Source organism: Loxodonta africana, chromosome 4 (assembly GCF_030014295.1).
Source record: "Loxodonta africana isolate mLoxAfr1 chromosome 4, mLoxAfr1.hap2, whole genome shotgun sequence".
Classification (NCBI taxonomy): Eukaryota; Metazoa; Chordata; class Mammalia; order Proboscidea; family Elephantidae; genus Loxodonta; species Loxodonta africana.
In genome coordinates, this window is record NC_087345.1 from 93083053 (window position 1) to 93107052 (window position 24000).

General features: G+C 41.1%; 1 protein-coding gene across 1 annotated transcript; it reads right to left on the reverse strand.

Moving 5' to 3' along the window:
* Nucleotides 1–216: 216 nt before the first annotated feature.
* Nucleotides 217–20763, reverse strand: CCDC65 (coiled-coil domain containing 65). The gene is made up of 8 exons (XM_003405426.4): nt 20338–20763; nt 19567–19734; nt 4451–4620; nt 2643–2781; nt 1606–1803; nt 1179–1397; nt 666–818; nt 217–552 (listed from the first exon to the last, which is right to left on the reverse strand). The coding sequence occupies exons 1-8, from the start codon at nt 20461–20463 to the stop codon at nt 235–237; spliced, it is 1491 nt and encodes a 496-aa protein (XP_003405474.2). The 5' UTR covers nt 20464–20763; the 3' UTR covers nt 217–234.
* Nucleotides 20764–24000: the final 3237 nt, after the last annotated feature.

The following is a 24000-nucleotide window of genomic DNA, read 5'->3' on the forward strand; positions in this document are numbered from 1 at the left end:
AGGTCCCATGGTGCTCTGGTTCAGAAGCAATGCTTCATTGAGCAGTAAGCCTCCTGGTAGTAGCCTAGCTATTCTCTCTGCTCCCTGGTACTGCAGTTCCTAGTGTTTTCAAAGTGGACTGCTCTGTCCAATACAGCAAAGATACAAGGAGCTAATAAACTCCCTGGAAACTTTTAATAGCAAAGTCCTTGAATCTCAAAAAATCTCTAGTTGGGAAGAGGCTTACTCCTTGGATCACAGGGTATGGGAGATCACGTGGGCGGCTTCAATGATGTTGTAACTGGTTGGACGTTGTTTGCCACCTGGGTGGGCTATAGGTATGGACAAGGGCTGGGGTAAGTTGCTTCGATGGTTGACAATGAAGAGTGGGTTGAGCTGGCTCAGCACTTCATCACTCACTGAGATGCCATCCAGGTACTGCTTGAGCATCTCCCTCAGCTTCTCGTTGATTTCGAACAGCTGGGTTCGTCTGCGTTGGAGGCTCAGTTGCTCCAGTTTCACTTTATTGTACCTTTTCCAGAAGTTCTCCATCCCTGTGTAGTCCATCATCACCTGGGAGTTGAGTTAAAGGGAGAAGGTGTGCAGCAGGGCCCATTAGTGACTGCTACCCAGTGCCCCATCATCCCTAACCTTGAGCAATGGCCCCTGGGCCCTAGGAACTTCACCTTTGCGAGCTCCTCAGTAAGCTCTTCTGGGTTATTTTCCACTATCTCCGCCTGCTCCTCAGGGGTCAATATTGATGAGTAAAAAGGTAGTACTTTTTCTTCCTCTGTTTCATATTTCCTACATATTTCAGCAAGTTTGAGGATTTTTTCACCCTATGGGAAGCAGGAAGAAAACTCTTATTAGGAAACAGGGCAAGGAGGAGAGATAGTAGAGTTGGCTCCCCTGCTTGAACCCAGGGGTGCTACTCATCCAGATAGGAGACAATAGTGAAAAAAAAAAAAAAACCTACATGCTGTGCCAAGCATTATTCCAAGTGTTTTGTGTTTATTAATTCATCTAATTTAAAATGTGAGAGGGGAAAGAACATGGAATAAAAAAGACATTGCAAGTGTCCACTGAGGTAGGAAGCAGGAGGGTTACTTTCTGCCCTCTTGTACTTTTCCCAAACCTTTTTACTTTGCAGGGTACCAGGCTGGGAGGCTTTGTTTGCACCACCCTCTCTCCTTTTTTACCTTATTGACAATCTTTTTCAGGGCCTTGAGGGTAGCATTACTTTCTAGAGTGAGCTTGACCAGGTTCTCCTGTGATACTCCCCGGGCCTGAGTCCTTTGGGCCTTAAGTTTCCGTAACTGTACAAGGATCAACTCCTTGTCATCACGAATATACTGGTTCTGTTCTTCACTCTCACGGCTGTGCACCATGATTTTGCCTTTTAAAACACCTATGGCATCCTGGTTGGGAGGAACAGAATAGATTAGAGGAAACGCTTGACCAGCTGAGGGTCTTGAGTTAGACAGGCAAAAGGTCTGTTTGGGGACTGAAATCAGAGTGTAACATCTTTCCCCAACCAGTGACAAGGCCCAGTGGGAATTGGGGGAAGATGAACACAGCATGATGGAGCAGTTGAAGCCGTGAGTATTTCTGGCTGGTGGCACTAACCTGTAGTTTCTGTATTTTTTTCATCTGGGCTTCAATCTCTTTGGAGCTCTTCTCATCCTTTACCTTCAGGGCCTCAAAGGCAATCTTTCGATCCTCTGTGGCATCAGTGTAATTCTTGAGTGCTTCCTGGAACCGTCTCCACAAATCTTCCACGATGTTCTCCAGCTGCAGTCTTAGAAAGTGCTTCTCTTCTAAATTCTAGGAAGTGGCGCCAAAATAGCCAGTGTTTGGAATCGACTTATCAGTACCCGTTCACTTCCACATGCAACCTCACCTCCTTGAACTGTTCGTTGCATAGTATAGTGTAGGGATTGCAAATGAAAATGTCTATAAAGACTGGGCAGATGGCACAAATAAATGTTGTGGGCTAGGTAGGCCTGTGGTGAACTGGAGAGGAAATGCTCTATTTAAAGGGGGCTGCAGCTACTCAGCTCTACATGAATGCTGGCATTTGGAAATGTGGCCCAGTGTTGCCAGATCTTTCCATTTTTTAAGGGAGGCTGAATACTTTGATTTTTATTTGAAATCTCCCAATTTTTAAATGTAGGAAGCTTACTCAAAAGTTGTATAAAACGCTGTGGAGCAAAACAAAAACAACCCCATACCCAAACCCAGGCTGACTAAGTTTGTAACCTCCCAGATGGTAGAAATCACTTTGGGCCAAGAGGCAAGAGACCCTGGATTCTCCTGGCTCTCCCACAGACCAGCAGCATGAATGTGGCTTGTCATTTTACTTCTTTGGGCCTTAGTTTCTTCATCTGCCAATCACAGGTGAAGCCAGATGATCTCCTTGGTGCTTTTTAGCTTTAAATGCATTCTCTTGACATTTCAAAAGGGCCCTATTTCCCAACTAATTTTCACGAAATTACAAAAAGCAATAGGGGTACCTAACAGTGGCTATAGACATTTTCTTGACTATGCTGATGTCTGAAACACTGGCCTCCATCCTGGGTTAAAGGGTCTCTTCTAGGTCTAGTAACCTTGAGCATTTTTGTATCACTTCTCTCAGCTCTTGCCTATCTGCTGCCCCTCTGTACCTTGTTTTTGAGATCATCCCACATGCTCTGGAACTCCAGCTTGCTTTCATACTCAGTATCTATATAGTTCTGCTCCATGGCCATGAAGACATCTTGTAGGTAATGAATCTCTTTCTCATGTTGGTCTATGATCATCTTCCTATAGGAGACAAGACACTGTCCCTATTCTCAGGGATAATGAATAGAGACTAGTAATGACAACTCAAAACATTATATAATAAAACTCCAGGTACAGAGGGAAGGAGGGCTGTATTCTTTTTAGGGCCAGGAAGAATGAATAAGATTATTTTTATTTTTATTTTTTAATAAGTAATGATACAAAAATTTAAAATTTCAAAAGGTTATAGTGAGAAGTCTCCTTCCTGTCCCTGTTTCTGATTTTGAAAGTTAAAAGTGGATGGTGGGCACTGTTTACAATAGCAAAAAAGATGGAAGCAACCAACGTGCCCAGCAACAAATGAATGGATAAATAAATTATGGTATATTCACACAATGGAATACTATGCATCAATAAAGAACAATGATGAATCAGTGAAACATTTCATAACATGGAGGAATCTGGAAGGCATTATGCTGAGTAAAATTAGTTGCAAAAAGACAAATATTGTATGAGACCACTATTATAAGAACTTGAAAAATAGTTTAAACAGAGAAGAAAATATTTTTTGATGGCCACGAGAGTGGGGAGGGAGGTAGGGAAAGGGATTTTCACTAATTAGATAGTAGATAAGAACGATTTTAGGTGATGGGAAAGAAAAACACAATACAGGAGAGGTCAGCACAACTGGATAAACCAAAAGCAAAGCAGTTTCCTGAATAAACTGAACGCTTCAAAGGCCAGTGTAGCGGGGGTGGGGGTTTGGGGACTATGGCTTAGGGGACATCTAAGTCAATTGGCATAATCTATTAAGAAGACATTCTGCATCCCACTTTGGAGAGTGGCGTCTGGGGTCTTAAACACTAGCAAGTGGCCATCTAAGATGCATCAATTGGTCTCAACCCACCTGGAGCAAAGGAGAGTGAAGAACGCCAGAGATACAAGGTAATTATGAGCCCAAGAGACAGAAAGGGCCACATGAACCAGAGACTACATCAGCCTGAGACCAGAAGAACCAGATGGTGCCCGGCTATAACCGATGACTGCCCTGACAGGGAACACAACAGAGAACCCCTGAGGGAGCAGAAGAGCAGTGGGATGTAGTCCTCAAATTCTCGTAAAAAGACCAGCCTTAATGGTCTGACTGAAACGAAGAAGGACCCCAGAGGTCATGGTCCCCAGACCTTCTGTTAGCCCAAGACAGGAACAATTCCCAAAGCCAACTCTTAGACAGGAATTAGACTGGACTCTGGGATAGAAAGTGATACTGGTGAAGAATGAGCTCCTTGGATCAAGTAGACACATGAGACTATGTGGGCAGCTCCTGTCTGGAGGGGAGATGAGAGGGCAGAGGAGGTCAGAAGCTGGCCGAATGGACACGAAAAGAGAGGTGGAGAGGAGTGTGCTTTCTCATTAGGGGGAGAGCAACTAGGAGTATATAGCAAGGTGTATATAAATTTTTGTATGAGAGACTGACTCGATTTGTAAGCGTTCCCTTAAAGTGATGGGCCTGACATGGGAAAAAGGAAACTAAAGCTATAAGTTTAAACCTATGTCAGTTTAGAAGGCACTCATGATCTTCCCTGCGGGGGCCATGTCATTATCAAGGTGGGATGTTCCAGGGTGCTGGCCACCTGCTTACAGGCAGCTCCTTGACAGTCTGGCCACTTCCTTGGACTCAATCCCCCATCTCTTCCTAGGGCCCCCATACCTTTCTGTCTCAAACTCCTTGGTTAGGGTCTCCAGCTCCATATTGTAGCTTTCCTCCAGGAGGTTGAGCCGGCGCCTCTGCAGGGCCAAGAGCTGATCAACATTGTGCAGGTGGCTACGCAGGGCATGAGCATACTGCTCTTCAGCTTCTGACAGGTCCTTAGCTAAAGACTGGGCAGGAAACAGAGAGTTACCATTCTAGCTGAATGGCATCTGTGTGAAAAGAAAAATATATTCAGCTGGCTAGCTGGACTGCATCATGACATTTACTCCCTAGTTCCTAATGGCAGTTCTTTGACTCTAGAATTGCTGGCACTTCCGCTCTTGATGTAAAGCAAGAGCCCAATGGAGCTAGCCAATGCCCTAGGGATAATAAACATTTACAATGACGGAGCTACCACTAAAAGAAACTTGGAGAAATGGCTGCTTTGAGGTCTGAGGAAGAAAATCCACAAGTTGAGCTAGGAACGTCTTGTCATACAGTATAGCAAAGAAGTTACAAAAGACCAGTAGGGTCATGCCAAAAGGACACATGAAGTAGTTCACTGTGCCATTTGTATTTCCAAAGATGGGCACAGTGTCTCCCAACCTACAATCTTCAGGAATGTGAACTTGCCATTTCCCCATTAAGAGGTGGAACCTCCTCTTCCACCTGTTGAATTTGGGCAGACCCTGTAACTGCTTTGACCAATAGATTATGGCAGAAGTGACATTGTGCTGGTTCTGGGCATAGCCCTTAATTGGCCGAGTTGCCTCTTCCTGCCCATTAGAAGGCTCTTTCTGGGGTTGCTCCCTCTACAAACCCTGTCTCCATGCTTTGAGAAGCCCAATGCACATAGGGGGAACATGTGAAACTCCAGTCAACAGCCCAGCTGAGCTCCCAGCTGACAGCCAGAATCAACTCCCAGCCATTGGGATGTCCAACCGAGTAAAGCCTTCAGATGACTGTAGCCCCAGCTGACATCTGACTGAAACTGCATGAAAGACCCCAAACAAGAACCACCCTAGTCAGCTCAGTCAACCTATGGAACCATGAGAGATAATAGTAAATTCTTCTAAGCCACTAGTTTAAAGGTGGTTTGTTATGTAGCAATAGATAACTGGAATACTTCTACCAGCAAGAAAGAGGTAGTTTGAGCATCAATAAGGATAATAACTGCAATGGAGTGAAACATATCAAGTATGTTTGATTCATGAGTTCATAAGGGCACTTTAAAAAATTCAATCAGTTACCATTGGAGGGTGCTTCTTTGTTCTCTTAATTGAAAACTGGTAAATAAAGAGAAAGTATCAAGCATTTATCCTACCTTTACTATATAAACTATACTTCTGGGTAACTGGTAAATTAGGGGAAGTATCTCTTTATAGATGTTGTGATGGTTAAGACTGTGTGTCAACTTGGCTGGACCATGATTCTCAGTGTTTTGGCAGGTGTATAATGTTTTGATCACTTCCATGTTGAGATCTGATATGGGATCACCCCCATGATGGGATCTGCTGTGAGTAGCCAGTCAGTTGAAAGGGAGTTTCCTTGGGCGTGTGGCCTGCACTGAATATAAGTGAACATTTTAGCAAGGCTTGGGGGCTTGCTGCCCCCTCTGGATCCTGCAGCTGGCTCCTGTTTGTCTGCCCTCCGGTTCTTGGCTCTTCAACTAGCAGCTTACCTGCAGTCTTTCCTGCTGCTCTTGGGATTCATTGATCATCAATCTTCACAGCCTGTGAGCAAGAGCCCTGCTCTCTGACCTGCTGATCTTGGGTTCACCAGTCCCTTTGGCTATGTGATTCAAGAGAAGCCTCTATTCTGACCCCCAGACTTGGGACGATCCAGCCCCTATAACTGTAGGAGCCATTTCCTTGATATAAATTTCTCTATGTATGTGTTTATATGCTTTACTGGTTTTGCTTCTCTAGCAAACCCAGCCTAAAACAGAAGTATTCAAGGTAATGAATGAAAAAGGAATGGTCCTATTAGAATATCAGCATTTTGCTCCCCCCCCAGTGAATTAATGGATCATCAACAGCTGCTACCATCACGAAAAGAAAGATAACTAGACATTTTGTCTCTCCCGATGGAAGAATACAATGCCTGCAAAGTAGTCTTGGCAAATAAATAGGACCTGAATCTAATCTAGTTTCTAGCTCTAATTACCAAGACAGGAAACACAGAAGACAAAGTAACACGTTAAACCACAATACAGAATACCAAGCAGTTGTAAAAATAAAAGAATGAGAATCTCTTTATGGGCTAATGTGGAACAACCCCCAAGAGAAAGAGCCAAAATGGCAGAATAGACAGATACTTCTGGCGATTCCTCTTTACAACAAAGACCCGAAGAAAAAAGTGAAACGAGTATATTTGTGACAAGCCGGTAGCCCTGAGCTTCAAAGGCAAGCTTAGAAAATGATCTGAGGGGCAGGGGGAGGAAAAGACCGTTCAGCAGTGGAGAGGGGTTACCGGACCTGAATTGTGGTAAGCCCTCAGGCACCGTTCCCGGAGTAGTGGCGCCGGGCTGGTACCAGCGTTTGGCTGCAGTTTCCTCAGGGTGAAGCAGCCAGCCACACAGCCTACTCACAACTCCAGAACCAGAGAAGAATGGCGCTCTCGGCAAAAGCTAAGTACTTGTGTATATTTTACCACGCCCTCCCCCATCCCCAAGCCGGCTTCAGTGGCTGAATTCCCTGGGCCCGAGATAGGCACTGTTGAGCACCTAGAGCCATCCTCCCGACCTTGGGGAAGGAAAAAAATTGAAACTGGGAGAAAAGATAATTTGCTAGCTCCACTAACCAGGGGAACTCAGGACAGAAGCGGCTCCTGCCCAGGCATAAATGGTCCGTGGACTTTGAGCACCTTCCCCTCTGCATGGACCTGTGTGGGCCTATTTCAGGAGAATAGGCCCTTGTTGGCAGACTCCAACTGTTTCAGCTGTGCAGTGGAGAGGTGGGTGTTTGATGTTTGAGACTGCTTTGCCTATTAAGGTCCTCTACCCACATCAGGGACCTAAGGACTGGTAGCTCCACTCAGGTCACCCAGCCACCCGCAACAAGGGTCCAAGGATAACTGGTACCTCCCAGTCCTTACAACCAAAAACTTTGGGTGCCCATGGTCCATCTGCAGAACCCACCCACCTGCATGCTCTAGGGAATATGGATGTCCTTTCCTCAGAGACACTCAGGGGTTGGTTCTCAGCTCCCTGCCTTGTTCAGAGCGTGACCCCCTGCTGCAGTCAGATACCGGTCTATATGCCAATCACCCCTGCCCCGCTAAGACTGTAGGACAGAGCCCGTACTACACACTTGATGATCAGCTACCTAGAAACCTGAGCTGAATTCATACAAGAAAAGTGAATGCACTACTAGACTGATATACCTGAAAACAGCTCTAGCCATCTGGGGACAGGACGTCGGAGCTCCAAAGGCAAAAATAATCAAGCTAGCTCACTGAAGCAACTCATTTGGGTATATCAAAACAAAACAAAGCAAGAAGCTACGACACAGTGAGCAAGCATAAACTAATACAATAACTTATAGATGGCTCAGAGACAACAGTTAATATCAAGTCACATAAAGAAACAGACCATGATCACCTGAACAAACTCTCAGAACAAAGAATCCAGGGATCTTCTAGATGAAGTTGCATTCCTGGAATTACCAGAGCCAGAATACAAAAGTTTAATATACAGAACCCTTCAAGACATCAGGAAGGAAATGAGGCACTATGCAGAACAAGCCAAAGAACACATAGATAAAGCAATTGAAGAAATCAGATTATTCAGGAACATAATGAAAAGTTTAATAAGCTGGAAGAATCCATAGACAGCAATCAGAAATTCAAAAGATTAACAATAAAACTACAGAAGTAGACAACTTGATAGAAAGTCAGAGGAGCAGAATTGAGCAAGTAGAAGCGAGAATTTCTGAACTCAAAGATAAATCACTTGGCACTAATATATTTGAAGAAAAATCAGATAAAAGAATTCTAAAAAATGAAGAAACCTTAAGATTCATGTGGGACTCTATCAAGAGAAATAACCTATGAGTGTTTGGAGTACCAAAACAGGGAGGGATAACAGAAAATACAGAGAGAATTGTCAAAGATTTGTTGTCAGAAAACTTTCCTGGTATTGTGAAAAAATGAGAAGATATCTATCCAACATGCTCATCGAACGCCATATAAGGTAGATCTTAAAAGAAAGTCACCAAGACATATTATAATCAAACTTGCCAAAACCAAAGATAAAGAGACAATTATAAGAATGGCGAGGGATAAATGAAAAGTCACCTACAAAGGAGAGCCAATAAGAATAAGCTCGGACTACTTGGCAGAAACCATGCAGGCAAGAAGGCAATGGGATGACATATTTAAAAAACTGAAGGAAAAAAATTGCCTGCCAAGGATCATATATCCAGCAAAACTTTCTCTTAAATATGAAGGTAAAATTAAGACATTTCCAGATAAACACAAGTTTAGGGAATTCATAAAAACCACACCAAAACTATAAGAAATACTAAAGGGAGTTCTTTGGTTAGAAAATCAATAATATCAGGTATCAACCCAAGACTAGAACACTGGGCAGAGCAACCAGAAGTCAACTCAGACACAGAAATCCAAAAAAACAAAGCAAGATTATTAAAAAAAAAAAAAAAAGCTCAAAAGAGGGTAACAGCAATGTTATTATATAAAAGAAGACAACATTAAAATAAGAGGGACTAAGAAATGTAATCATAGACCTTCCATATGGAGAGAAATATACAGTGATACAAAGAAATAAAAGTTAGATTTAAATTTAGAAAAATAGGGGTAAATAATAAGGTAACCACAAAGTATCCTAGTCATCTAAATACAAGAAAAAAATAGACTCAGCAGAAGCAAAATCAACAACAACAAATATGAGGAACGGACAATATATAATCTACTCAGCACATAAAGTTAAGTAGGAAAAAGAAACTGTCAACAATACACAAAGACACCAAAATGATGGCACTAAATTCATACCTATCCGTAATTACGCTGAATGTAATGGACTAAATGCACCAATAAAGAGACAGAGCCTGGCAGAATGGATTAAAAAACAAGATCCGTCTATATGCTGCCTGTAAGACACACACCTTAGACTTAGAGACACAAACAAACTGAAACTCAAAGGATGGAAAAAAATATATCAAGCAAACAACAATCAAAGAAAGAGCAGGAGTGGCAATATTAATTTCTGACAAAATAGACTTTAAAGTTAAATCCATCATAAAGGATGAGAAAGGACACTATATAAAGATTAAAGGGACAATACACCAAGAAGATATAACCGTATTAAATATTTATGCACCCAATGACAGGGCTGCAAGATACATAAAACAAACTCTATCAGCACTGAAGAATGAGATAGACGGCTCCACAAGAATAGTAGGAGACTTCAACACACCACTTTCGGTGAAGGACAGGACATCCAGAAAGCAGCTCAATAAAGACACGGAAGATCTAAATGCCACAATCAACCAACGTGACCTCATAGACATACAGAACATGCCATCCAACAGCAGCCAAGTATACTTTCTTTTCTAGTGCACATGGAACATTCTCTAGAATAGACCACACATTAGGTCATAAAGTAAACCTTAGCAGAATCCAAAACACTGAAATATTACAAAGCATCTTCTCTGACAATAAGGCCATAAAAGTGGAAATCAATAACAGGAAAAGCAGGGAAAAAAAATCAAACACTTGGAAACTGAACAATACCCTGCTCAAAAAAGACTGGATTATAGAAGACATTAAGGAGGGAATAAAGAAATTCAGAGAATCCAATGAGAATGAAAACACTTCCTATCAGAACCTTTGGGACACAGCAAAAGCAGTGCTCAGAGGCCAATTTATATCAATAAATGCACCCATACAAAAAGAAGAAAGGGCCAAAAATCAAAGAATTATCCCTACGACTTGAACAAATAGAAAGGGAGCAACAAAAGAAATGCAAAGGGACCAGAAGAAAACACATAATAAAAATGGGAGCAGAACTAAATGAAATAGAAAACAGAAAAACAATTGAAAGAATTAACAAGACCAAAAGCTGGTTCTATGAAAAAATCAACAAAATTGATAAACCACTGGCCAAACTGACAAAAGAAAAACAGGAGAGGAAACAAATAACCTGAATAAGAAATGAGATGGGCGATATTACAACAGAACCAACTGAAATTAAAAGAATCATATCAGATTACTATGAAAAATTGTACCCTAACAAATTTGAAAACCTAGAAGAAATGGATGAATTCCTAGAAACACACTACCTACCTAAATTAACACAAACAGAGGTAGAACAACTAAATAGACCCATAACAAAAGAAGAGATTGAAAACTCCTAACAAAAAAAAAAAAAAGACCTGGCCCAGATGGCTTCACTGCAGAGTTCTACCAAACTTTCAGAGAAGAGTTAACACCACTGCTACTAAAGGTATTTCAGAGCATAGGAAAGGACGGAATACTACCAAACTCATTCTATGCAGCCACCATATCCCTGATACCAAAACCAGGTAAAGACATCACAAAAAAAGAAAATTATAGACTTACATCCCTCATGAATGTAGATGCAAAAATCCTCAACAAAATTCTAGCCAATAGAATTCAACAAGATATCAAAAACACAATTCATCGTGACCAAGTGGGACTCATACCAGCCATGCAGGAATGGTTCAACATTAGAAAAACAATTAATATAATCCACCACATACATAATACAAAAAACAAGAATCACATGATTTTATCAATTGATGCAGAAAAGGCATTTGACAAAGTTCAACACCCATTCATGATAAAAACTCTCAGCAAAATAGGAATAGAAGGAAAATTCCTCAACATAATAAAGGGCATTTATACAAAGCCAACAGCCAACATCACCCTAAATGGAGACAGCCTGAAAGCATTCCATTGAGATTGGGAACCAGACAAGGATGCCGCTTATCACCGGTCTTATTCAACATTGTGTTGGAGGTCCTAGCCAGAGCAATTAGGCTAGATAAAGAAATAAAGGGCATCCAGATTGGCAGGGAAGAAGTAAAATTATCTCTGTTTGCAGATGACATGATCTTGTACACAGAAAACCCTAAGGAATCCTCAAGAAAACTACTGAAACTAATAGAAAAGTTCAGCAGAGTATCGGGATACAGGATAAACATACAAAAATCAGTTGGATTCCTCTACACCAGCAAAAAGAACATTGAAGAGGAAATCACCAAATCAATCCCATTTACAGTAGCCCCCAAGAAGATAAAATACTTAGGTATAAGTCTTATCACAGATGTAAAAGACTTATACAGAGAAAACTACAATATACTTCTGCAAGAAACCAAAAGGGACTTACATAAGTGGAGAAACATACCTTGCTCATGGATAGGAAGACTTAACATTATGAAAATGTCTATTCTACCAAAAGCGATCTATATATTTAATGCAATTCCAATCCAAATCCCAACGACATTCTTTAATGAGATGGAGAAACAAATCACCAACTTCATATGGAAGGGAAGGAGGCCCCGGATAAGTAAGGCTTTACTGAAAAAGAAGAACAAAGTGGGAGGCCTTACTTTACCTGATTTTAGAAACTATTATACAGCCACAGTAGTAAAAACAGCCTGGTACTGGTACAACAACAGATACATAGACCAATGGAACAGAATTGAGAATCCAGACATAAATCCATCCAGATATGAGCAGTTGATATTTGACAAAGGCCCCAAAACAGTTAAATGGGGAAAAGACAGTCTTTTTAACAAACAGTGCTGGCATACCTGGATATCCATCTGCAAAAAAATGAAACAAGATCCATACCTCACTCCATGCACAAAAATGAGCTCAAAATGGATCAAAGACCTAAATATAAAATCTAAAACAATAAAGATCATGGAAGGAAAAATAGGGACGTTAGGAGCCCTAATACATGGCATAAACAGTATACTAAACATTATTAAGAATGCAGAAGAAAACCTAGACAACTGGGAGCTCCTAAAAATCAAACACCTATGCTTACCCAAAGACTTCACTAAAAGAGTAAAAAGACTACAGACTGGGAAAAAGTTTTTAGCTATGACACTTCCGATCAGCACTTGATCTCTAAAATCTATATGATACTGTAAAAACTCAACTACAAAAAGGCAAATAACCCAATTAAAAAATGGGCAAAAGATACAAATAGACACTTCACTAAAGAAGACATTCAGGTAGCTAACAGATACATGAGGAAATACTCACGATCATTAGCCATTAATTAGAGAAATGCAAATCAAAACTACAATGAGATTTCATCTCACTCCAACAAGGCTGGCATTATCCAAAAAGGACAAAACAGTAAATGTTGGAGAGGCTGTAGAGAGATTGGAACACTTATACACTGCTGGTGGGAATGTAAAATGGTACAACCACTTTGGAAATTGATGTGGCGCTTCCTTAAACAGCTAGAAATAGAACTACCATACGACCCAGCAATCCCACTCCTCGGAGTATATCCTAGAGAAATAAGAGTCTTTACACGAACAGATATATGCACACCCATGTTTACTGCAACACTGTTCACAATAGCAAAAAGATGGAAGCAACCAAGATGCCCATCAACAGATGAATGGATAAATTATGGTATATTCTCACAATAGAATAGTATGCATCGATAAAGAACAGCAATGAATCTGTGAAACATTTCATAACATGGAGGAACCTGGAAGGCATTATGCTGAGTGAAATTAGTCAGTTGCCAAAGGACAAATATTGTGTAAGACCACTAGTATAAGAACTTGAGAAATAGTTTAAGCTGAGAAGAAAACAGTCTTCTGTGGTTACGAGAGAGGGGAGGGAGGGAAGGTGGGAGAAGGGTATTTACTAATTAGATAGCAGATAAGAACTACTTTAGGTGAAGGGAAAGACAACACACAATACAGGGGAGGTCAGCACAACTGGACTAAACCAAAAGCAAAGAAGTTTCCCGAATAAACTGAATGCTTCGAAGGCCAGTGTAGCAGGGGCAGGGGTTTGAGGACCATGGTTTCAGGGGATATCTAAGTCAATTGGCATAATAAAATCCATTAAGAAAATATTCTGCATCCCACTTTGGAAAGTGGCTTCTGGGGTCTTAAACACTAGCAAGCGGCCATCTAAGATGCATCAATGAGTCTCAACCCACCTGGATCAAAGGAGAATGAAGAACACCAAGGACACAATGTAATTATGAGCCCAAGAGACAGAAAGGGCCACATGAACCAGAGACTACATCATCCTGAGACCAGAAGAACTAGATGGTGCCCGGCTACAACCAGTGACTGCCCTGTCAGGGAACACAACAGAGAACCCCTGAGGGAGCAGGAGAGCAGTGGGATGCAGACACCAAATTCTCATAAGACCAGACTTAATGGTCTGACTGAGACTAGAAGGACCCCGGTGGTCATGGCCCCCAGACCTTCTGTTGGCCCAGGAAAGGAACCATTCCCGAAGCCAACTCTTCAGACATGGATTGGACTAGACAATGGGTTGGAGAGGGATGCTGGTGAGGAGTGAGCTTCTTGGATCAGGTGGACACTTGAGACTATGTTGGCATCTCCTGCCTGGAGGGGAGATGAGAGGGTGGAGGGGGTTAGAAGCTGGTGAAAAGGACACGAAAAGAGAGAGTGGAGGGAGAGAACGGGCTGTCTCATTAGGGGGAGAGTAATTGGGAGTATGTAGCAAGGTGTATATAAGTTTTTGTGTGAGAGACTGACTTAATTTGTAAACTTTCACTTAAAGCACAATAAAAACTATTAAAAAAATGGTTAAAATAGAAAAAAAATTGTTAAGTGAAAAAAGCAAGGGGCAAAGTGTGTGATGGTATACTATCATTTATATTAAAAAAAAAAAAAGGCTTACTGATGAAACTGGAATTATTGAGAGGGGCACTGGCAGCTGAAAGGCATGGGTGGGAGGGAAAATTTCTCTGTATACAACCTTTTTATCTCTTGAATTTTGAATAATGTGAATGTATTACCTATTCAAAAAAGGAAGACAAATTAAAATTAAACAAAGCAAAAGAGTCATACGCTGAGTTCTCACATGATGCATTAGCCTTGGGTTCACTCACTGTTTGACCTGTACACAGAGCTAGCCTCTGTCTGATATGTATAGTATGAAAAAGGATCCTATAAAATAGGTTCTGATAATGAAGACCATTCATTTACTCAACAAATGTGTACCCAATCCCTGCTATATACCAGCACAATGCTGGATGCTGAGGATTCACAGATGAAAAGTCATGATCACTGCCCCCAAAGGAGCTTATATTCTAGTAGAAATATAAAATTACAATATAACATGCAAATTACTATGAGGTTGATGTTTTACAAGTGACAATGGGATATAAAGGACTGCGTGCCTACATCTGACAAAGAGCACTGGGGAAGGCTTCAGAGGAGATATTTGTACCAACTCTTGAGAGAGGAGTAGGAGTGTTCCAGAAGTACGACTGGGGAGGTGGGGGAAAGGGATTTCAAGACAGAGGGAGTAGCATGTGCAAAGGCACAGGTATGAAACAAGGCTGGCTGTGTGAAAGGTACAGGTAGGGGCCAGATAGAAAAGGGCTTTGATGCTCTTACTATGGAGTCTGGATTTTTTTTCCTGTAGATGATGGGAGCCACTAAGAAAATTTAAACTTCGGAGTAACAGGATCTGATTTTTGGTTTTAGAAAGATAATCCTGGTAGTTGTGTAGAGAATCATCTGGAGTCAGTTGAGCTCAAAGACTGGAAGACCAGACTATTGCAGTAGTCCAGATGAGAGGTAATGCCCAGGTCCCAACTACAGCAGGGCAGTGGGGAAGGAGAATAGAGTATGGCTTTGAAAAATACTTAAGCAGAAGATTATACAGGACTTAGTAACAGAGGTCAGGGATGGAGGAAAAATCTAGGATGATGCCCAGATTTCCGAGCTGGATGACTTGATGAATGGCATCAGCCACCCCAGAAAGAGTATAAAGAAGACTAGACTGTAAAAAAAAAAAAAGGATGGAAAATGAGCTGGTTGGGAAGGGGAACCTCATGAGTTCAGTTGTGAGGAAAATGCAACAATCAGGAAGAGATATCTAGGAACCTTGAGTATAAGGATTTGGAACTCAAGAGAAAAATCCAGGCTGGTGTTACTGACTTGGGAGTCAATTCCAACTCATAGCAACCCTATAAAACAGAATAGAAATGCCCCATAGGGTTTCCAAGGAGCGGCTGGTAGACCTGAACTCCCAACCTGTTTGTTAGCAGCCAAGCTCTTAACCGCTGTACCACCAGGGTTCCCATTAATATGTAAATGGTATTTAATGACAGAATGAGTAAGATTGTCTAAGCCTAGACACTTGGAGATGTCTAGGCACAGAAACTTGGCGAACACTGAAGTTCACTGGACGGAGAGAGGAAGATGAACTCACAAAGAGGACTGGATGTACATGTCCCAGCGTCAAGAGAAAAGCAGGAAAAGAATGGTATCATGGAAGCCAAAGGAGAGTTTCAAGAAGTAGGGATGACCAAGAGGGACAGTGCCATAGAGAGGTCAGATTAGATGAAGACTAAATGGTGAAAAGTATCCACAATTCTGGTCTGGAAGCCTTTACCAGAACAGCTTCCTAGAGAAGGGTAGAAACCAGATGTTGTGGGATCAGGGTAAATGGGAGGTGAAGAAATGGTGATAGCAAATGAGGATCGCTAACATTTGTACATTTAACATGTGCAGTTTCAGTTATTCAGAAATGACCCTGAAGGTGCTTAATATTAGCAATGTGTAATTTAGCTAAGGCAAGAGGGACTGTAATCATAAGCTGCAAGGCTGTCGTGTAGGAAAAAGCTAATTGGCTTGTGGGTGAGCCTGGCCCATTGTGCATTATTCCACTTGTTCTCTTTTCATTAAGTGTTTGATAACTCTAAATAAGAGTCTGAAAAAAAAATCACTTCAAAAGCCGTAAAGTATAACTGGTGGGGTGAGGATTTCTAAGGTATAAGGATTTTTGCAAATTTGGGGACTCTTAATATCTATTACCTGAAGCTGCCTAGGATCTGCTGAATTTTTCCCCAGTACTTTGGCTGTGAAGGAGAAATGTGTTTTCTAGAGGGGGAATACCAGATTGACGATGTATATTTTGCTGTTATGGGAATTTTTTTTTTTTAAGATAGAAGAGAGTAAGGAGAAGGAGTCAGTAAACAGAGGTTAAAATAAGATGAAAGAAGGGCATACAGCAAAATCCCTTAGAGGAAAAGATGGGATGAAATCAAGAACTCAAGAACCTCTCTAGACCCAATAGCATTCTTTAGTGAGATGCAAAAACTAATCACTAACTTTATAGGGAAGGGAAAGAAGCCCTGAATAAGTAAAAAATTATAAAAGAAGGACACAGTAGGAGGCCTCACACTGCCTGATCTCTGAACCTACTATACAGCCATGGTAGTCAAAACATTCTGGTACTGGTACGACAACAGACACATAGACCAATGGAACAGAATTGAGAACCCAGGCATAAATCCATCCACCTATGGACAGCTGATCTTCAACAGAGGACCAAACTCTATTAAATGGGGAAGGGACAGTCTCTTCAACAAGTGGTCCTGTAAAAACTGAATCTGTAGAAAAATTAAATAGGACCCATACCTCACACCATACACAAAAACTAACTCGAAATGGATCAAAGACCTAAATATGAACCTAAAACGATAAAGATCATGGAGGAAAAAATAGGGACAATGCTAGAGGCCCTAATACATGGCATAAATAGAACACCAAACATAACTAAAAATGCACACACAGCAGAACATGAACTAGATAAATGGGACCTAAAAATAAAACATGCTCAACAAAAGACTTCTCCAAAAGAGTAAAAAGAAAACCTACATATTGGGGAAAAAATTTTAGCTATAACATATCCAACAAGGGTCTAATCTCTGAAATTTACAGAAAACTTCAACACCTCAACAACAACAAAAAAGACAGTCCAATTAAAAAATGGGCAAGTGATATGAACAGACACTTCACCAAAGAAGACATTTAAGCTACTAACATATGAAGAAATGCTCGTGGTCATTAGCAATTAGAGAGATGCAAATTAAAACTACAATGAAATACCATCTCACCCTGACATTATTGGTACTAATCAAAAAAAAAAAAAAAAACAGAAAATAACAAATGTTGACAAGGATGTGGGGAGATTAGAACTCTTACATACTGCTGGTGGAAATGTAAATTGATACAACCATTATGGAAAATGATATGGTGCTTCCTCAAAAAGCTAGAAATAGAAATACCATGTGATCCAGCAATCCCACTCCTAGGTATATACCCTAAAGAAATAAGAGTTGTGACATAAATAGACATATGCATAGCCATGCTTATTGCAGCATTATTCACAATAGCAAAAGGGTGGAAACAACCTAAGTGCCCATCAACAGACGAATGGATTAACGAACTGTGGTACATACACATACCCACCAGCATACCCATCAGCAAATACAGGTTTGGTGGTGGATTATTTCTAAATACATGACTGAAGTGCTCCTCATATATTAATATAGACAATAGAGCACACAAGTGGCACAGTCAGGGAAACATCTTAGACATAACCAAACACTTGATGGGATGAAGATCCTAGGCTTGAAGCAAAAGGACTGTAGACTCAGGGAACATCTACGTCAATTGGCACAACATAGTTCATAAAGACAATGTTCAACATTCTACTTTGGTGAGTAGCATCTGGGGTCTTGAAAGTTTGCTAACGGCCATTTAAGATACAACTATTGGTCTCTTCCAGTCTGGAAGAAAGGAGAGTGAAAAAAGCCAAAGATCCAAGGGAGCAATGAGTCCAAAGGACTAATGGACCACATGAACCACAGCCTACACGATCCCAGGACCAGAAGAACTAGATGGTACCCAGCTACTACTACTGACCGCTCTGACTGGGATTACAACTGAGGGTCCCAGACAGAGTGGGAGAAAAATGTAGAATCAAAAAATCAAATTTCACAAAATAGACCATACTTACTGGTCTGACAGAGACTGGAGGAACCCCCGAGACTATGGCCGTAAGACACCCTTCTGACCTGGACCTAAAGCCATTCCTGGAGACCACCTTCCAGTCTAACAATAGCCAAGCTCATTGTTGTTCTTGTTGTTAGGTGCTGTTGAGTTGCTTCCAACTCGTAGTGACCCTATGTACAACAGAATGAAACACTGCCAGGTCCTGCGCCACCCTCACAATCCTTGTTATGTGTAAGCGCTGTGTCAATCCATCTCATAAAATAAACAGTAACACCCAAGAGGAACATGCTCCTTAGGATAATCAATTACATGAGATCGAAAAGGCAATATTAGCCCAAAAGCAAAGATGAGAAGGCAGGAAGTGGTAGAAAATTAGGACAAAAGGAAACAGGCAGCCCAGAGCAGAAATGGGGAGAGTGCTGACAGATTGTGGGGAATGAAGCCAAGACTATGAAACACTTTATGTGCAGACTATCGAATGGGTAGCTAATTTGCTCTGTAAGCTTCCATCTAATGAACAATAAAAATGTTTTTAAAAAAGATCTTTCCAAGAGCATAAAGATGCCTGACTGAATTGCTTAGAGATCCAGAACTGCTCTTACTCACGGAAATTTTCTCAACCTTAATTAGGGTCAATGAAGTTGAATCAGAGGCCAAACAGAATTTGACTGAAAAAGCACTATAGTAAGAGTCAAGAAACCTGTTCTCTAGTCTCTGCACTCCCACTAGCTGTGTGACTTGGTTAAGTCGGTTCCCGTCTCTTGTAAGCCCTTCTCCATGTGAGCCTTCTCACATTGAAATGAAGGTGTAGGACTAAGTTCAAGGCATTGGGTGATGTCTACTGTGCCTTATAACTCTAATATTGTATAGTACTGGTTTGGGACAGTAGATGACCAAGGAGAATGGCTCCTCTGATGGAGGGAGAGGGATGGCAGCCTAATATTCTATTTTTCATTAGTGAAACTTAACTACCCACAGCCTGGCTTTGTCACAGCCTGCCATCTTGTCAGGGCTTTGAGACTAATTAATTAACTAATTCACTAGGCCCACTCTATTAAGAGAAGTCAAAGCAACATACTCAAGTGTTTTCTTGGGAAGTGTGCCTACCTTGATGACACTGTTCTTGCAGTCCACCACTCGTTCAAATGTTTGGCTGAGGATCTCAATGTCTTTATGAAGCTCTTTGGTCTTGACTTCTCGAAGGACGGTTCTCCACTGTGTGTTAATCTTATTAAGGTTCAGAGCACTATTGTGCTCCTCCTTGGCCAGTTTGTCCTGTGTGAAGGAATAAATACACTCCCAGTAGGTCAAAAGCTCTGACACAGTACAACAAACAAGATCACACTTAGTTTGTCAGCTGACACCTGACCACCTTGTCTTTCCTGGGGGACCAAAGCTCTTGACAACTAATACTCAGGGGGTTCCTCTCCTTGTTTTGGAAGGGCCTGAAGTAAAACAGGAACAGCCTCATGGCATTTTAGGGAAGGCAAGGGTGAATTTCCTTCAAGGTGATGGCATCAGAGCATGATGTTGTTTTTAATGACCCACCTCCCGGGAGAATATCAGAATTTCAGACAGCTGAGACAGCTGACAGCACCTCCTGTCCCAGTTTCGGGGCTCAGTTGTGACTGACCAACTCTATGACTTACCCCCCTCCCCCCCTTCGCCCCATCTCCATGCTTGGCAGAGAATTTTCTCCCCTACAACATGTTGCCTGAACGCTGACTATATCTGCGTCTCAAGATTTCCGGAGAAGGGGAAGCCAGGATGAAAATGAGGCTGCGTCAATACAGGGTCGAAGAGACAGGGGCAGCGCGGGGCAGGGGGTGGGGGGGAGGAAGGGGGAGTTGGGCAGGGTGTAATGCAGAAGGCCATTACCTTCAAGAACTGGCTCAGGAGCCTCTCCTTCTTCTTGGCCATCTCTTCATCAGCCAACAACTTCTGTTGAAAAAGAAGCAGCTGCTCTTCATCGGATAGGGGCACTTTTTTCCCTTTCTTAGGCATGGCTGCGCTGGGAACTGGATCTGGGGAAGAAGCTTCAGACTACCTCGGCCCGCGTTAGAGAGGGTAGGAGAAAAACGTCCCCGGAAAGGGGCCTCCCAGAACTACCCTTGAGAGACAGTGAGACCTTAAAATCTCCGTCCTTGGGCAAAAGACAGCCGGGGCAAGCGAAGAAAGCGGGTTCCCCAGACGCCCGGGCTGCGTCTCTGTCTCCTAGCAACTGCCAAGCTCAGTGAAAAGCTGAGAGGCGCGAACCTGGCTTGGAGCGCCCCCTGCCCGCTGGAGGACTCCGATCTTGACAGGGTCGTTTACTCTTAAAAGCCCTCAAAAGTGGTTACCAGGGATGCCCAGGCACTTGTTATTTTTGATGATGGGAAAGGCAACACCGAATGAGCGTGAAGCGTTCACAGCTTGACAAAAGTTAACGATGTCACTAAAATGTACACTAGAAAAAAGGTCCTTTTGATAATTGCTATGACATATAATTTTGAAACAACAAGCAAAAAAAAAATGTGTCCATATATATGTATGTAGACATATACGTGTATAGGTATGTATATGTGAGTATATGTGTGTGTATATAGGTGTATGCGTATGTACATGCATGTATGTGACTGTGCACATGTATTCATATATGTAATAAAGCGCATAGGGAGCACAGTTATGGATACTTCTTAGACGAAACGAAACACATTGCAGGATTGGTTTCCTGGGTTTAAAGGATTAGGACCATAGTTTCACAGGTCGTCTCAGTTAATTGGCATAATATATACTTCATGAAGTTTATGTTCTACATCCTAGTTTGGTGAGTAGTGTCTGGGGCCTTAAAAGTGTGGGAGCAGCCATCTGAGATACAACTATTAGCCTCTAATTGTCTATAGCAAAAGAGAAAGAAGGAAATTAAAGACTACATGAACCATGGCCTCATCTACCCTGAGACCAGAAGAACAAGATGGTACCTGGCTACCACTACTGACCATTCTGATCAGGGCCACAAAAGATGGACCCTGATAGAACGGGAGCAAAATGTGGAACAGAACTCAAATTCTTAAAAAGTCCAGACTTATTTGACTGGTTGAGACTTGAGGACTCCCTGAGATTACTGTCCAGAGATCCTCTTTAAGCCTTGAACCAAAACTAGCCCCTGAGGTTACCTTTTATCTAAATAACAGATTGGCTTACAAAATATGGTGATATTCTTTATTTTGTACTGTGCTCCTTTAAAAAATCATCTATATAAGACCAAACAGTCAACAATTACTTTAAAACAAAGATGAAAATGTAAGGGGGTAGGGAAACTAGATTAATGGAAACAGAACAACCAGAATGGAAATATTGAGAATATTCACACATTGTAAAGAATGTAACCAAAGTCACTGAACAATTTGTGTAGAAATTATTGAATAGAAACCTAAACTGCTGTGTAAACCTTCACCAAAAACACAATAATATGTATACGTATATTTTTAAAAGCCCTCAAAAGTCTCCTTACTGCACCTTTTAAAACTGTTTTTAATAGAATGGCCATAGAGAGAAAGAAGGAAAGAAAGAGACAGGGAGGGAGGCAGAGAGGGAGGAAGGAAGGAAGGAAGCAGAAAGGGAGGAAGAGAAGAAAGAAAGGAAAAAGGAGAGAAGGAAGAAAGGAAGGAAAGAAAGAAAAAGAATTAAAAAACAACAAATGGAGAAAATGTGAAGAAATGGAAGCTTTCATACATTGGTGATGGGAATGTAAAATGGCATAGCTACTTTAGAAAACAGTTTGGTAGTTTCTTAATATGTTAAATATAAATTTACCATATGACTCAGTAATTCCACTCTTAAGTATCTACCCAAGAGAAAGGAAAACATATTTCACACAGACTTGCACCCCAGTGTTCTTAGCAGCATTATTCACAATAGCTCAATTGGAAATGACAACCTAAATGTCCATCAACAGTGAACGGTTAGACAAAATATGGCATATCCATACCATAGAATACTATTCAGCAATAAAAAGGAACAGAATACAAATACATGCTGCCACATGGATGAACCTCAAAAACATTATGTTCAGTGAAAGAAGTTAGATACAAGAGACCACATATTATATAGTTCAGTTTATATAGGGTATTCAGGAAAGGCAAAGCTATAAAAACAGAAAGTAGATTACTGATGTCTGGAGGCTGTGGGAAGTAACAGTAAATGTGCATGAGGGATCACATTGGGGTGATGAAAATGTTCTAGAACTTACAGTGATGGTTACAGAACTTGTCAAATTTAGTTTAAAAAATCATTAAATTATACATTTGAAAAAGGTCAATTACATGGTATGCAAAATATGCCTCAATAAAGTAATTTTAAAATGTGGAATATAATGTTCACATAGAAAAGTCCACTAAAAATTTAGCTAAATTCATATAGCTCAAGAATTTATCAAGGAAACATTTGCCTGACCATCACCAGGACTATTGCCAACACCTCACATACTTCACCTTCATGCCTCCTCCCAGTCGCTCTCAGCTGCTACTACCCCAAAAGGTGACCACTGTCCTGTTATGGTAGTCACTTTCTTGTTAAGCTTGGATCCCTAAAAACTGTCATTTAGTATTGCCCTTTTTTTGAACTGTGTATAAATGTTGAGTCGATTTCAACTCATAGTGACCCTATAGGACAGAGTAGAACCGCTACTTAGGGTTTCCAAGGCTATAAATCTTTATAGAAGCAGACTCACATCTTTCTCCAGCACAGATTGGCTGGTGGGTTCAAACTACAGACGATTTCTCTAGCAGCGAGCTCTTTGACCACTCCTTTAAATGAAATTATAAGCATGTATTATTTGTGTATTGCTTCTTTACTTCAACATTATGTTTGGAAAATTCATCCATCTTGTGGGAAACTAATTTGTTAATTTTCATTGCTGTATATAATTCCATTTATGAATACCATAATATTTATCCATTCTACTGCCGGTGGACATTTGGGTGTTTCCTGTTTGGGGCTGTTACGAACAGTGGTGCAGTGAATATTCTCATACATGCTCCTTGAGCACATGAGCATGCATTTCTGTGAGTGCACATGTGCACTGGTTCATAGGGTATGCAGATATTAAGCTTTATCAGAATAGATGGGTTGTGTCAGTTTACACTCCCACCATCAGTGTAAGGGTTCTTGTTGCTCCATATCCTCCCCAACACTTGACATTTTCATTCTTTTAAACTTGAGTACTTCTGTTGAGTGTGTATTTCCCTGATGATGAATGAAATCAAACGCCTTTTCCAATGCTTATTTGACATTTGTATATTCTCTTTTGTGGTGTGTCTATTCAAGTTTCTTGCCCATTTTAATATTGTCTGTGTTTCTCTTATTGGTTCTTAGTAGTTCATTTTATACTCTGGATGTCTAAGAATTTCTTTTCCCAGTTTATGGCTTGTCTTTCCACTTTCTTTTCTCTTTTTTCAGTTGTGATTTAGTTCACATGCATAATATTCACTCTTTTACCTTTCACTTTCTTAATGGTGTTTTCCTTGTTTTTGATCAACAGAACTTTTAAAAATTTAATGT

What these genes read in the sequence shown, in the direction of transcription:
- CCDC65 (XM_003405426.4), bottom strand. Translation starts at nt 20,463, where the DNA reads ATGCCTAAGAAAGGGAAAAAAGTGCCCCTATCCGATGAAGAGCAGCTG. An exon ending in TCCTGAGCCAGTTCTTGAAG is followed by an intron (nt 19,735 to 20,337) that starts GTAATGGCCTTC and finishes TCCTTCACACAG; the next exon opens with GACAAACTGGCCAAGGAGGA. An exon ending in TTACTGAGGAGCTCGCAAAG is followed by an intron (nt 553 to 665) that starts GTGAAGTTCCTA and finishes CTCAACTCCCAG; the next exon opens with GTGATGATGGACTACACAGG.